The 15,224-nt window shown below is 45.2% G+C and overlaps 1 protein-coding gene across 2 annotated transcripts in view; it reads left to right on the top strand.

Annotated features, from left to right (window-relative positions):
• Positions 1 to 5,013: 5,013 nt before the first annotated feature.
• The window catches only part of LOC129495229 (E3 ubiquitin-protein ligase TRIM36), a 36,946-nt gene continuing 26,735 nt past the window's right edge, over positions 5,014 to 15,224 (top strand). For both annotated transcript variants that reach the window (XM_055302698.1, XM_055302699.1), the window contains exons 1-2: positions 5,014 to 5,264; positions 7,262 to 7,496. In XM_055302698.1, the coding sequence (XP_055158673.1) occupies positions 5,238 to 5,264; positions 7,262 to 7,496 (262 nt within the window). In that variant the 5' untranslated portion in view covers positions 5,014 to 5,237. The remainder of the gene's footprint in view (positions 5,265 to 7,261; positions 7,497 to 15,224) is intronic.

Consider the following 15,224-nt stretch of genomic DNA (forward strand, 5'->3'; position numbering starts at 1 on the left):
CTTCCCTTCCCTTACATTCATCTGTTTTGTTTCTTAAATTCCACATAGGAGTGAAATCATAGAATTGTCTTTCTCTGATCGAGTTATTTCTCTTACCCTAATACCCTCTGTCCATGTTGTTGCAAATGGTAAGATTTCATTTTTTGATGGCTGAGTAATATTCCATTGCACACTTATGCCACATCTTCTTTATCCATTCATCTGTCAAAGAATATCTGGGCTCTTTCCATAGTTTGGCTGTTGCAGACATTGGGGTGCAGGTGTGGGGCATACATATACTAAAAAACTCATCTGAAATTCAAACTTATCTGGATGCCTTGTGCTTTTGCTAAATCTAGCAACCCCAAGTATAGGAATGACATGTAGTCAAAGGGGACCTGCTGACAACCTCTAAATATTGCCAATGTGGTTCACCACATGTTGGTCAAGGGACCCCATTTCCCACCAGTGATGCAGCCAGTACACTCCTACCATTAATGAAAAAATGTCTGCCAGAGCAGTACTGTGTTCTTATCATCAAATTTCAAATTACTGGTGGTGCTACTGTTTAGTAAGTAAATGTCTCTTGAATTTTCTCTTAAACAAACAGAAGCTTAAATGGCTGGGAAGATAAGGCTTACAAGACATCTAACATTCATGTATGAAATGAGAGTATGTAATCGTGTTAAACTGAGCGGACAGACTCTAGGTGCCAAAGGAGTTCAGAGTCAGGGTTGCTGATCAATGAAAATGAGACCAATGAGGGAGGAGGCTGTAGATCTGCAGCTTGAAAGATAAGTAGGACTTGGCTAGGCACTGGACATCTGAACTTCCGGCCTTGCTGGACTCCTCTTCCCTGAGGTTGTTCTCATTGAGCACTTTATGACAAGTAAGCTTGGCCCGCCAGAGACTTGGGTCAGTAATTGATAATTATCATTCACCTCTAGATGCCCAGCAGTGTAGACAGCACATGTGTTAATCTATGGGAACCCCTGTGATTTACTTCCTCGCCTGCTATCTTGTTCCCCCAAAGTCCAGGGGCTCTCTTAATTTTTTACCCAAGTTGTCTGATGACTAGGATTCCCCAACTGGGCGTGGGGAAGCAAAGTATAGGTATATGTGGCCATATTGCCTTGTTGAGACTCCTTGTCGAAGACTTGCTAACAGATTGGTACCCTGGCTGTTGAACCTCAGACCAAACAGATGAAGGGCCGGTGACGTGGCACAGCACTGACCAAATACCCACGGGGGTTGTTCGCAGTGGACTCTGTCAGGAACTTAAAATCTTGTGGGGTATTGGGAGTCAGTATGGAAAGAGACCAGGTCAATTTAGTGAGTAGTGGATAGCCCGAAAGGTAACAGGTTTAGATTTTAAATGTCAGATAATGAACTTACTGAGCGTCTCCTTTACCAAACCTTTATGGTGGTGGTGGTGATGGTGGTGTGTGCTGTTGGGGGAGTGGTGGTTGTTGGCAGTTGAAGTAGGGGGGAAATTGACAGCATCCTTCCCTGACCTTTTGGGCCTGATGAAATAGATGCGAGACAGCTCATGCATCTGTGACCGCAGAGCAATTAAGCAACACAGCAGGAGATAGTGTAGGCAAGTGTGCTGAAGGTCTCTGGACCTGCTGGGGGTGGCGATAGGTATGGAGCAGGCTTCCTGGTGTTGAACTTTGACCATATTTCAAAAGAAAGTCTTGGTATAGGAGGTGCTAAGATACTGTAAATTGGGAAGGGATAGCTACCAAGGGATAGCATGGGCAATGCAAACTGGGAGAATAAGGATTCAAAAAACAAAACAATACAGATGGCTCATGTCATTCCCACTTAAAGGCCTTCAGAAGCTTCCTGAAGTCTACAGAAAAGAAGCATGGCATTCCAGGCCCTCTGTACTACATAGGCTCATTTTGTATTATTGAAAGTTCACCACTCCTCCTGTCACGTTGCCACCCCAACACACAAACGTTCAAATACATTCATTCGTGTGCACATGTATCCCTCCCTGGTATGGTCCCACACCAAGCTCCTTGTAGTCTAGGACTGCAGCTTACCCTGCCACTGTCACAAACAGAGCTGTAAGGACAGTGATACCCATATGGAAAGTCATCTGTAAATATCTACTTGATAGGCTGTTGTAATCTAGGCACGGGGAGTGGAGGCTCAGGGTGGGCAGGGGAATTATCTGTAAGGATGAGAAAGGATGGGATCTGAGAAGAAACAAGAGGATTTGAAGGCTGACCGGAGGTAGAGAGGAAGGAGAGAGGAGGGTTAAATCAACAACAACAGGCTCAAACCCACAGGATTTTAACTTGAGGAACTGGGAAGGGTCTTGGTATCTGATAACTGGGAAGCTGGTATGTGTGCATGTTGAGAGAAATTGGTGAGATGACCCAAAACCTGGTAACCAAAGGGGGGACGGGGTAGAAAGGATTAGAAATCGGCAGAACAGGGACGCCCGGATGGCTCAGCGGTTGGGCATCTGCCTTCAGCCCGGGTGTGATCCTGGAGTCCTGGGATGGAGTCCCACATTGGGCTCCCTGTATGGAGCCTGCTTCTCCCTCTGCTTGTGTCTCTGCCTCTGTCTCTCATGAATAAATAAAATCTTTAAAAAAAAATGGACAGAATGGTTTAGAATGCTGGTATATGTATTTTGCTATCTTCCTATCAATATACCCTTCACCACCTTTTGCTTTTAAAATTTTATGGGTTAATAGTTTAAGTGAATACAGATAAAAACTTTTATGAACTATGTAAATTGCATCAGAAAGTTTCTAGAAGTAAAATGTGCACATAGCATAAAGTGCAAAAGAGTGCAAAATACAGCGTGACTGAAGAAGTGTTTCCCACACCTGATTGCATCCCCTTCTCCACAATTCTGTTGGTATTTCTTGTGCTTTATTTCAGACTTATTATTTGCCTATATAAGCTTGTATGCCTGTCTCTCTCTCTCTCTTTTAGCCAAAGTGGCAACATACAGAATCCATATGGCTTTTTATTTTTTCAACACAATGTTTTGGAAATCCTTACTCATCAGTACATTCATTTGAACTGCTGCACAGTATTCTTATGGTATGGTTGTACATCATGGATGATGGTTTCTATAAATGAGGTCCCAACAAGATCTTTGTACAGGTTTTTGGGCACACATATAAGTCTTTCAGTAGGGAAATTCTTAGAAGTGGAATTGCTTAGTCAAAGGTATGCGCATTTAAGATTTTTGATAGGATTCGCAAAATCTCCCTTCCAATAAGCTGTACCCATCTACAGCGTCACAAAAAAAGCTTGAATGTGCTTAGTCCCCTACATTCTTGCCAAGCGTGTTAAGATAATTTCTGAACCTTGAGAATCAGGTGGAAAATGCTATCTCATCAAAGTCTAATTTGCATAATGGAAGGAGGGCCTTCAAATTTATTTTCAGCCAAATATTGTCTGTACAAGTTTAATCTTTAGCTCATGTATAATGAAGCCTTCTAATCTCTTTTGCTCGGTTCACTAGTTAGTTTTTCACCAAAGCGCTACTCAGGTGGGCTGATGTGAGGTCACAACCTTGGGGGAATAATTTAACCCACAGACCAGCATTAAAAACAAGCACTGATCTGTCATGCTTTTTAAGGGCTGCATCTTTTAAAAACTATATGGGGAGCATGGTGTGGCCCATGATACAGGTAACCGAATTACGGAGGCACTGGTCATTCTCATTCCCCTCCAGATGAGGATGTTTCAGAATCTGGGGGAAGGAAGCAGCCTCAACTCCAGCGGGCGGGGCCCCAGAGCAGGCATTAACCCGGAGAGCAGTCCAGTCGCTGCTGGGCAGGGGCTCATCCTCCCCACACCTCAACTAAACAGACTGTGCCCTTCAGGACCACTGCGACGGCCCACACCGCTACACCTCACTTCAGTCGTCGGGCTGGCCAAGAGGCTGTACCGCTGCTGACGGGCCACGGCGGGAAGACCGGGGAGCTCTTCGCAGCGACGGACGTCTCCCAACAGAAAATACGAGCAGGAGGCGTTCCAAACCTCCGCGGGGATTCCTCTGCTGCAGCCGAGGTGCCCTCCCCGGCTGTCGAGGGCTCCCGTTGTCCCTGTTCTCTACGTGCGGCCGGACTCAGCCAGCCGGGAGCCCCGGCGTGACCCAGTACTGCGGCTCTCCAAGCACCGCAGTCAAGCGTCTTCGGCTGGCGGGGAAAGGAGGCGGAGCAAAGGCGCTTGGGAGCCGCGGCAGGTGGAGGTCGCGCGGCTGGTCCCCGGGCCGGCGGCGCTCCGCGGGGGCGCCCGGGGCCGGAGCAGCCCGCGCCCCCGTCCCCCAGGGGGCACCGCAGGCCGGCGGCCCCCGCCCCGCGCCACCTGGCGGGAGCGTGTCGCGTGGGACAGCGCCGCGCCCGGGGTGTCCGAGCAGAAGCGGGATACGAGCGGCTGGTGACCAGCGACAGACGCGAAGTTCGCCCGACGAGCGCGGCGGGAAGGCGAGGAGGAAGAGCGGGGCGGAGCTGGACAGGGGCCCGCTCGGGCAGCCCCGGCCCGGGTCTCCCTGCGGTCCCTCCCCCGCGCGCGCTCGCCCCCGCCGGCCGCGCAGCGTCCGAAGACCCGGCACCGCCGTGAGGCCTCGCGGGGGCGCCGGGACAACCAGGCGAAGGGCGGAGGGGCCGCGCCGGGCCAGCAGCCAGGGCCGCAGTCGCCGCAGCCCCGCCGAGCGCTCCACCCCGGCCCCGCCCCGGCGCCGCCCTCCGCCTCCCCGAGCCCCTCGCTTCCGCCCGCTCCGAGGCTTCCCACCGCGGCGGGGCGGCGGCGGCGGCGGCGGCGGCCCGGGAGGGGGCGAGCGGCGGAGGGGCGGGGCCCGGGCGGCCGACCCGGCGCGCGCGCCGCGCCCCCGCCCCCCGCCCCCCCTTTGTGCGGTGGGCGCTGTTGCCCGGGCGACGGCGCCGCCCCGCCCCGCCCCGCCCCGGCCCCGCCCCGCCCCGGCCCCGCCCCCCGCGGCGTCGGCGCCCGGGTCTCCGCGCGGCCGCCCGCCCCGCCGCAGTCCGCAGGAGCCGCCGCCGCAGCCGGCCGCGGGGCGGGATTCCGGGGCCGTCGCAGGGCGCGCCGCTCGGCTCTCGGTGCCTGTGCTCTCCCCGCCCCGCTCCAGCCGCGTCGGTCCGCTGGCCGGTCCGGCTGACCGGCTGGCCCTCGGCTCCGAGCCCAGGCTCCGCGACCAGACCCTGCCCGGGCCGCCCGCCTGCCGGTTTGGACCGTGCCGTTGATGACACCTGGCAGAGGCCACCATGGAAGGGGATGGCTCCGACTCGCTGGTGAGTGGGCGACCGCGGCCGCCGCCCCACGCGCGCTCTGCCCCCCTGCGCCCCGAGCCGCGGGGAGCCTCTCCCCCCCGGGAGCCAGGGCGGGCGTGCGGTGCCCCGCTTCCTCTTCGCCTTCCGCGCCCGGGTTCCGCCATCGGGGCGCCCCCTGCCTACGCCTGCGAGGCTTGGAGCCCGGGGCACCGCCCACCTGAGCACCTCGGGGAGTCCGGGCGGGGCGCCCTAACCGGGGCCCGGCTGAAGAGTCGACTGGCCCCGGGAGGCGGGGGCGGGGGCGGGGCGGGGGCGGGCGCGGCCCGGGGCGCGTGTCCCACCGCCCCTTTGTCCCGGGGCGTCGTGGGGCGGGCGCTCGGGCCCCGCTCGGGCCCCGCTCGGACCCGGCTCGGACCCCGCGGGCGCTCCCCAGCCGCCCCGCCAGCTCCGCGAGCACAGGCTCCTCCCCGGCCCCGCCAGCTGTCGGGGCGCAAGTGTTTTTGTTGGAAAGGCTCGGGTCTGCCCTTCTTTCCGACCTGTTCGTTTCTCGTCGAACCCTGCCGATCCTCAGCTTAATTGCGGGAGCCGCCGCATCCCATTTCTCTTAATCAAGTTGCTGCTGCCCTCGGTGGATCTGCAATGAGAACTCATTTTTCTTTTGGGGAAGGACTACTTTATGTCTGCCGTGATTAAGGAGCTTATGTACCGCTTTATGTACAAGGAAGATGGAAGTGATCTGAGATCTTCCACCAGGAGGTAGACCTTTTACCAGATGGGAATGTGTTGTGGACCTTCAGGACAGTATTTTCTTTTGGACCTATCTTGGACCTTCAGAACAGTATTTTCCCTCGAATTGAGGTGTCAGATTCTTTGTGAAATGAGCTAGGATGCGAATATTCTATTTTCTTTGCTGTGAATCGTGAAGTGTGGCACTCTTCCAAATTTAATAAAATCGTGACATGGTGTGGGCTTCTATGAAATATTTATTGAATGATGCAGCAAGAAACGCTTCAAAGACCATGGGCAGTGATAAAGCCGGTTGGATGTAGTGCTTTTGTCGGGGATCATTAAAGCACTTGAAGGTCGCTTTAGGGGGAATAGAAGAACATACATTTTTTATTTAGTGGAAATGAGTAAATTGATTCAATTCTCATTTTCTTTGGATCTCCAGTAATTGAAATGATTGTACATGGTTAGGAGCACTTTAAAATTGAACTGTAAAACTGCAGGGGGTGCTGAATATAGGTTCATAGCACCTGCAGTTTGGGGGGCTGCATATGGAAAGGATGGGAAAATGAGCATGAGGTCATCAAACCTTTTTGGTTGTGATAAGAGACTGAGGGTTTCTCATGGAAAATAATGCAAGCCTGTAGTATTGAGAGCACTTTATGGTGCTTTCTAGTCCTCTCCACCCTTTCAATATTCATAAAGTGCTTTTAAGATAACCACTTTGATAGGCAGCAGAACCTCAAGCTTTTCAGCAACATTACAGTTGCAGCATGTGGAAATTGGTCACATTTAATGTAGACAATTGCTGATGATTCAGCTTGTAAAGAGATGTCAAGGAGGCTTCCATGAACATACTGGCTAACCCAGTTTTTGCCAGCTCTCTTTTGCCACAGAGTTAGTGTGCTCAGTAGGAGCAGTCTCATTCTTAGTGGGCTGTATTCTTAACTTTTACTGAAGTCATCTACTTTAAGGGTTTTTCAGATGTCCTAAATCAGTGAATTCATGATGATTTGAATAACTTCATGATTGGTGAAATAGGGCCTCCTCATATTTGGTGCTGATATTGCTCAGACTTCAGTTTTTTCCATTTCTGAGTCCCTTCAGTTCTAGGCTGTGGGTGGGAAGGGGGGGGCTGATGGTACAGAATTTCATTGCCAGAAAGCAACCTCAGATTATAAACCGTTTCTTGATTCCCTTTGGCAAGGCAAACACATGTAACTGACACAAGAGACATAAACATGGTAATAATGTTCACTCACCGAGGGCTTTTGATTCTGATTTTTCTCCAGGTTACCATTAAGAATATCGAAAGAGAGCTCATTTGCCCAGCATGCAAGGAGCTGTTTACCCACCCACTGATTCTCCCTTGTCAACACAGTATCTGTCATAAGTGTGTAAAAGAACTCTTACTGACACTTGATGATTCATTCATTGACGTGGGATCAGACAACTCCAATCAGAGCAGTCCTCGACTTCGGCTCCCGTCCCCGAGCATGGACAAAATTGACAGACTTAGCAGACCAGGTATGTGGCCAAAGCCTTGGGCCTGGGAGTCTCAGCGATATTTGTGGAAGGGACATTATTTTTGCCATTTTGTGGTTGATCTTTCCAGGTGAATAAATTGAAACTGGTTGTAAAGGAGCCCTTCCCTTCAGAAGTTCAGAAGTGAACTTCTCCTGTCTCCTGGGATACACTTAAAGTTGAATACTGAACCCCAGCTTTGTGTTAGAGCTCTTAATGGTCTGTATTTTGGGGTGTGTTCTGACCCAAGGGGTCCTCTAGATTAGATGAGGGATGAAACAATGGATCACGGAAGTACTCACTAGGGAATCCTCTGTCTATAGTAATATGGAAATAAATATGCCAAATTAAGGGATGAGATTCCATAATGACTGTTCCCAAAAGGCTTTTTAGATTAATTATTTGGTGTCACGTTCTACCTGAGGACTTTATCTTCTTCAGCCATTTTAAATCCATTTTTTGAAATCAGGATTTTTGAATATCAACTAACTAGTGGTGGAATTCTGTAGTAATGATAGAACTTCATCATAATTGTTACCCGTTGGGATAGTGTTAACTTTCTTTCTTCTGGACCTCCATTGCAGAATTAAAGTAGATCAAAACTAATTTGAAATCCCAGGAACAGGGCCACTGGGCATTTCAGGACCAAAATCAGTAGTGAGGTCCAAGAGGAGGCCGAGATTTGAGTACCAGTATCTCAGCGTCAGGTTAGGTACTCGCATCATTTGGAGGAGGAGAGTATGTGAGTAGCTCTAAACACCAAACTTCACTGCCTCGGTTCTACCCGGTTTTGGTTTGGAGCTTTTAAGTTTGATCTTTTAGGACCCTCTGTTTATTTCTTCCCCCTATAGTATAGGAATAGTTTTTTAATCTTTAATATAAAAAAAAAAAACTTAGTAGAAGAGAATTTCCTTCTCCTCATTTGCATTTAGTGAATGCTGTCTTTTTTGGTCCACACTGTGATCTGGTATCTTGTAGGGCAATGTATGTGTCTTTGTGCTTCATCAGACAGTGGATAAGAGTGGATTTTTTTCTTTTTAAGATTTTACTTATTTATTCATGAGAGACACAGAGAGACGCAGAGACATAGGCAGAGGGAGAAGCAGTCTTCCTGCAGGGAGCCCAATGTGGGATTTGAGCCCGGGACTCTGGGAGCATACCCAGGGCTGAAGGCAGACAAACGCTCAACTACTGAGGCACCCAGGCGTCTCCATAAGAGTGGATTTGATCTAAAAGTAGTTATTATGCTGCTTTAAAAATGTCTTTTTCTTTAAAAGGTAATCACGAATTACTTGGAAGATATTTTGCATATATAAAAATTATAAGCATATATTGAAAAGGGAGTGTTAAATGACTGTGGCTGCAGGGAGTATGAGATCAGAGAGAGTTATGCTTATTATGAAGTCATCACTTGTATGTTTCCCTCCCTGCTAGGAACCAGCTGGCAGCCCCGGGGGCAGGGACAGATTTCCATAGCTGGAAATTACCTACTAGGGAAAACAGATATTCTGTTGGTAGATCCTCATTGGCTAATTAGGGACAGACCCTTTGATTGACCAAGGGAAATTTGCTTTTTTCTATTAATATTTAACACAAATCATTAAAAGGAATTTTAGTTATCTACTAACATTTCTATAATTAGATAGAGCTTACACACATATATAAAATCCTGTATCTCATGTGGGCTTCTAATCTTAACATTTGGTTGGTATTTATATGTGATTCATATGGAGTATGGATGAAATACAGATAAATATATATATCTAACTAGATGAAATATGGTTAACTGCTTTTAGAAGCACACCTAGATATTACTTGGTGGATATCTTTTTTTTAAAGATTTTATTTATTCATGAGAGACAGAGAGAGGAGAGAGAGAGAGAGAGAGAGAGAGAGAGAGAGAGAGGCAGAGACACAGGCAGAGGGAGAAGCAGGCTCCATGCAGGGAGCCTGACGCGGGATTCGATCCTGGGACTCCAGGATCACGCCCTGGGTCAAAGGCAGGCACTAAACCGCTAAGCCACCCAGGGATCCCAGATATTTAATACATATTTGTGGAGTGGTTGTTGAATGACCCCTGCTACAAGATTTCCACAAAACATGCCATGATGGCTTTTAATCAATAATAGTGTTATTTTTCCCCCTAAAACAAGAGATCCATTCCACCATATTTTACACCATCTAGATCAGAAATAGAATTACCGAGATGTTCCTCCCTCTCCTTGAGGAAGAACCCTGTCAAGTTGGATCATGTCCTGAGATGGGGGGAGGTAGAAAACCTTTCTGTGAAAAGGAATGCAGATTTCAAGCTCAGTGCCAAAGAAAACAAACACCCATCATGGGTTTCCAAAGATGAGATTGTCAGCTCACTGTCAGTAGAAGTATTCAAATGAGGGGTCAGATTTAGAATGCTTCAGGGGGCCATATGCATTAGGGAAGCAGGTCCCAGGCATAATAAACACCTTGGTTTTACTTCTTTGATAGAGAGTAAATATTTCATTTTCCCATTAACTCATCTACCTTAAGAAAACCAGCAGCCAGTTGACTCCAGGCCTTCCCTGTAGAACATGGTGGCACATGGTTTGAGACTGTAGACCAGAATGGATGCCTTGTCTAATTGAGCGCTTAGCCACTTGGCACTAGTGCATTAGTTTAGGGGTGCTAGATTTGCAGATTTACTGTCCTCCTCCCCCCCCCCGCCCCCGACAAAAGAACCTGATAGTGTTTTTGATGTGTAATCTGTCTTTTAAATGTTGGTAGGTAATTCAAATTATTGAATGACTCCATACCAGCTCAACATAGGATAGGGCAGCCAGTGCACATCTTTGGCTAGGACTGTCCCATTCAGCATTTGGGCCATCAGTATTTGAAATCTTTGTTTTAAAGAGTGGGTGAGTGACCACCATTTGAATACATTGTAGAGGGGATTCCTGCCTTGGGTGGTAGGTTAATTCGGTTGTATGTCAACCGCCATTTCTTCTCCAACATTGAAATTCTCAAGCTTGCATTCATTTGCATTCATTCGTTCAACAAATACTGAATTTACCTGCTGGTTGCCAGGCTTGGCTAAATGCTCAAGAGGAATGAACAAGATAGATCTGTCCCTCCTTTTCAAGAGGCATATAGCCTAGCGTTATGTAGAGCATCATAGTTAGAACACAATCATTCATCAAGAAGAGCCTACAGAGCAAATTAACAAATACAGATCGAGTACTCAGAGGGTTGGGGGGCTCCAAGTATAATAATCATTCCTGGAGGATTTTATCAAATGAATGTGGATTTAGGATTGCCGTTCTTCTCATGGTATCAGTTTTGAATTAATAGAAGTAATGATATTACAAATATAATGCTACCCTCCATTTATGGGGCATTTGCCTCTACTTTTTTTTTGGAGTGATTCAAAGAGAAATTCATAGGGAAGTAATGCTCCCCCCCCCCTTTTTTCCTGGCACGCTTCTTTTTTTTTATTATTATTTTTCATCACTTAGAGATACTTGGGAAAAAAATCCTATTCTGAGTATTGGTGTGGGAGGAGTAGAATTCTAAAAATTAGTTTTGCCCCTGGTTTAATAAAGGAATTAATTAGATCAGGATTGTCCAGTGCAGTAGCCACTAGCCCCATGGGGCTGTTGACCACTTGAAATAAGCTAGTCTGAACTGCAGTGTGCTGGAGGTATAAAAAATACACTGTGAATGCCAAACCCTTAGAATGAAAAGAATATAAAATGTCTCTAATAGTTTTTATTACATTTTGAGGTGTTAGTATTTTGGATATATTGGGTTCAGTAAATCACATATTAAAATTGATTTCACTTTCTTTTTAATTAATCTGGCTACTAGAAAATTTAATGGTATATGTGGCTGATGCTTTTGGCTCAGATAGCCCTTTTGGCTATCATTGCATTGGATATTTGGCAGATTTTTTAAAATAAAAGGGTGCTGCCTTGAAAGGAGAGTAGGGTTTGTGTATGCAACACTGTAACACATTCAATTATATAAAAATAGCCATATTACTATACATTTTGGGTCACATGTGTACAAGCTTTCCCCACATTTTATATTTCTTTTTGGAAGATGATACAGTCAGTTTTAGCAATACTTACTTACAGGGTTGGTTTGGTATACATCAGTTAAAAAATCAAACAAAAGATGCTTGCTATTGCTGTGTATTTTCAAGTTACCAGAAATACAATTGTGCAAACATACGAATCTATAAGATAGAGTTTAGACCTCTTCAGGGCTGCGCCAACAATGATTGATTCTGAACTCTAAGGTCAGCCTGATGAATGTTTGACAGTGATGGTTTCATAAATACCACGTGTGCCAGGAAAAAAACACATTTTCTTACCGTTAATGCAAGAATTGTGTTGTGTACAGGACACAGTTACTGCTTTATCTTTTGTTAACGAGTTGTGAATCTTCTCTTTGAAATTAAATTCTAAATCCAGCTTTCTGTTCATTGTTCGCAGCGTCACAACGGAGATCTTTGGGGTGGAGAGGTAGAAAACGCTTTATTGCTTGTGTGGCCGCAGGCAGTATAGTGTTAGAATTAAATTTAATAACCTTGTATACATAAAGTGTGTAAATATCAGTGGTCAAGTGTTCAAAATTTTGTAGAAAGTGGACAAATTGGGCTGAATGACTTAAAGGTCAACAGGACTAAATTTCCAAGCGAGGGCTGGTGTTTCTAAAGGGAGCTCCAGTCACCAGTGCCTCCCTTTTGTCCATTGGCATGACAAGATATTTTTGAAGAAAATGACATACTCGTGTCTATGAGTTCTTTTAATATGCCTAACGATTCTTTTCATTTACTTAGTGGAACAAAGATTATATTAATGGCCATATTGCTACCTTGGGCATGGTCAAATGAGCCAGTACTCTCTTCTGCATTTAAAATTTTGCTTAAAGGGCAGTGGCAGTTTTTTGGGTACTTAATAATACAATCTTTGCTTGTATTATTTTTTGTGCATACGGTGTCTTTCCTCTGGTAATGTTTGAAAGTGTTTGAGTTTTGACCTTGAGGTATTACCCATTTGTGGGTAAATAACGTACACTGCCTCTTTTAGGCTTTCCAAAGTATTTGAATTCTGGGCACACAATGGGCCAACCCTTTTTATTAAAAGGATTTTTTTTTTTTTAACTCCAGTTGACCTTTAAAGTAAAATTGGCTACTTTTTATTTTTTTGCAGAATGCTGGTGATACCTTCTATTTTACTAGAGAAAATAAACACCTGAAATGTTATCCCTTTTCTGTCTTCCTTACCTACCTCTCTACGTGCCTCAGTTTACAGATCTGACACTTCCAAAAGCCATGTGGCATCCTTTCTCTTACAAGCTTCAGTGAGTCCCTGAGAATCTTAAGTGTTGAGACTTAGTAAATAGGAGGAAAGGCAGGAGCAGTTGGCTTAAGCATTGCTTGCTCCCTATTTCTTTCAGACAGTAGTTGAGCTAAAGGTGTTGCAGTTTGAACATGCCCCTAATACTTGGAAGGTGATTGTAGCTCGTAGGCATCAGATGGTGAGAACGTGCTGAAAGAAGCATGAATGTGGCAGCACAATCCATGAGCCCTTTGCCAAGCACCTAGAAGCCTGACCTGAACTGGCTGGCAGCTGATGGTGGGGAAGTAGTTTGTAGTCAGAATTTGGGAGAGGATACAGCTAGCAGAGTTTTGAACTCCTTACGAACTGACTTGGTTTTGAAATCCTTTATTTTCTCTGATATTTCAATGACAAAACATAATGATTGAAAGGTAATTTTGAGGGGAGATTTGCTAGAAACCAATTTGAGGATTTTTTTTTTTTTTGGAGTCTTCATTTTCAAATTGTGTCATGATTTTATGACACGTGTCATAGATCTGTTACATTTATATGTGTCATGAATCTGTCTTTGAAGTCAAGGTGTTATTGGGGAAAATAATTACTCTTGCAAGGGGACAGATTCAAATAATCTGCACATGTAATTGGCCCCATAAATGGAGTTTGACATATACAGTTACATTGCTTGGCCCGCATTGCTTCCTTACCTTCAAATTGAAGGTAGGCAATTCATGTTTTTTTCATGAATTTCTTTCTCATTATGTCATGCTGTTGGGGAATATTACCTGATGGAACATTCTATGATCATGGGAATGTTTTGTTTGACCATGCACTGGACAGTATGGGAGCCACCAGTCACATATGGCTCTTGAGAATTTGAAATGTGTCTAGTGCAACCAAGGAACTGAATCTTTCATTTAAATTTAGATAGTGATATTTGGCTAATAGTTACTATAGTAGAGAACACAGCTGTAGAGTAAAAAGTTGACTCTATTACATTTTATTCTTAGTTCTACTGTCTCGATTTTTTAAAAGATTTTATTTATTCATGAGAGACACAGAGAGAGAGAGGCAGAGACATAGGCAGAGGGAGAAGCAGGATCCCTGCAGAGAGCCTGATGTGGGACTTGATCCCAGGACCCTGGGATCACGACCTGAGCTGAAGGCAGATGCTCAATCACTGAGCCACCCAGGTGCCCCTCTGTCTTGATTTTTTTTCCCCCACTAGATTTACTTCCTAGGATATCCTTAGATCTGTTCTGTTTCCTTATTGCCCTGAACATATATACTATCATTTGTTTTTGAAGACAATGGTGGAAGCCCAAGACATGAAATAAAACTTACATACTTTGGCATTCACAGAAAAAGATGAGATTTTTTTTTTTAAGATCTGTTTAGGAAAACAGCTGAGATGTATCGACTTAATATTTTGTCTTATTAGGCTGTGTGATGCTTTACACCTTATTTTTGTTATAAAAATAAAAGAGGTTTACAGAAAAGGGACGAAACATCTTTATTTGAAATTTCTGAACATGAAGGCCACAATCTGGGTGTCACCAGTATATACGTGAAAGCATGACTTTGTTGTCGTAATTTAATTTTGTTTGATCCTGTTACTTAAACTGATCTCCACCTTCAATTCATAAAAGCAGTAATAACTCATTTTTTTAAACATTAACTGTTTGGGTTTATCCATTTTGATTTCTATCACCTGGTTCACATATGGAAGCATGCAGTTAAAAGGGACTTTCCATTTGTTTCAACTTGACCACTGCACTATATCACTTCCAGAATTATTTGGCTTGTTTTTTTCATGAATGAAATTTTCATTGGCATGTGTCTTAAAAAGTGGCTTTGCTGCTTATTTCGTTATATGCCTGCTGTGTTGTGAAATATCTTGGACTGTGTTGCATGTTTTGAGGATTATCATAAAAATATATTTTATGTAGAATTTTCTAATTTTTATGGGGCAGCTTTTTTTTGTTATGCTTTTTTTTATAGGTTTAGAAATGCAAAGGTAAATGAAGATATCAAAAATGCTCTGCATGTTTGTTGCATAAGTACTTTTGGGAACCCAGTGCCACTTAGCATGCTGTCAAGTCACTTCAAATGAATAATATTGTGAGCTGATGGCTAAAATTTACCTTTAGTGTTATCATACAAGACCTATTTTAAGACAGTCTTTTCAGTGATGATAGTAATGTGCCAAAGCAATTTTAACATAGCTGTTGGAAATACTTATTATAAATGTGGTAGACTAAGTTTGGCCATTCGTTTTTTTAGTACTGGATATATGGTAGAATGAAAGAGGCTTTAGGATAAGAAGTTTGTGTCTATAATTAGGTAGTTATTTTGTGAACAACCAAGACTACGTGCTCTCAGGGTAGATTTATAAATGAGAGCAGGGAATAAGTAT

The sequence above is a fragment of the Nyctereutes procyonoides genome, unplaced genomic scaffold (assembly GCF_905146905.1).
Source record: "Nyctereutes procyonoides isolate TBG_1078 unplaced genomic scaffold, NYPRO_anot_genome, whole genome shotgun sequence".
In the NCBI taxonomy this organism is placed as follows: domain Eukaryota; kingdom Metazoa; phylum Chordata; class Mammalia; order Carnivora; family Canidae; genus Nyctereutes; species Nyctereutes procyonoides.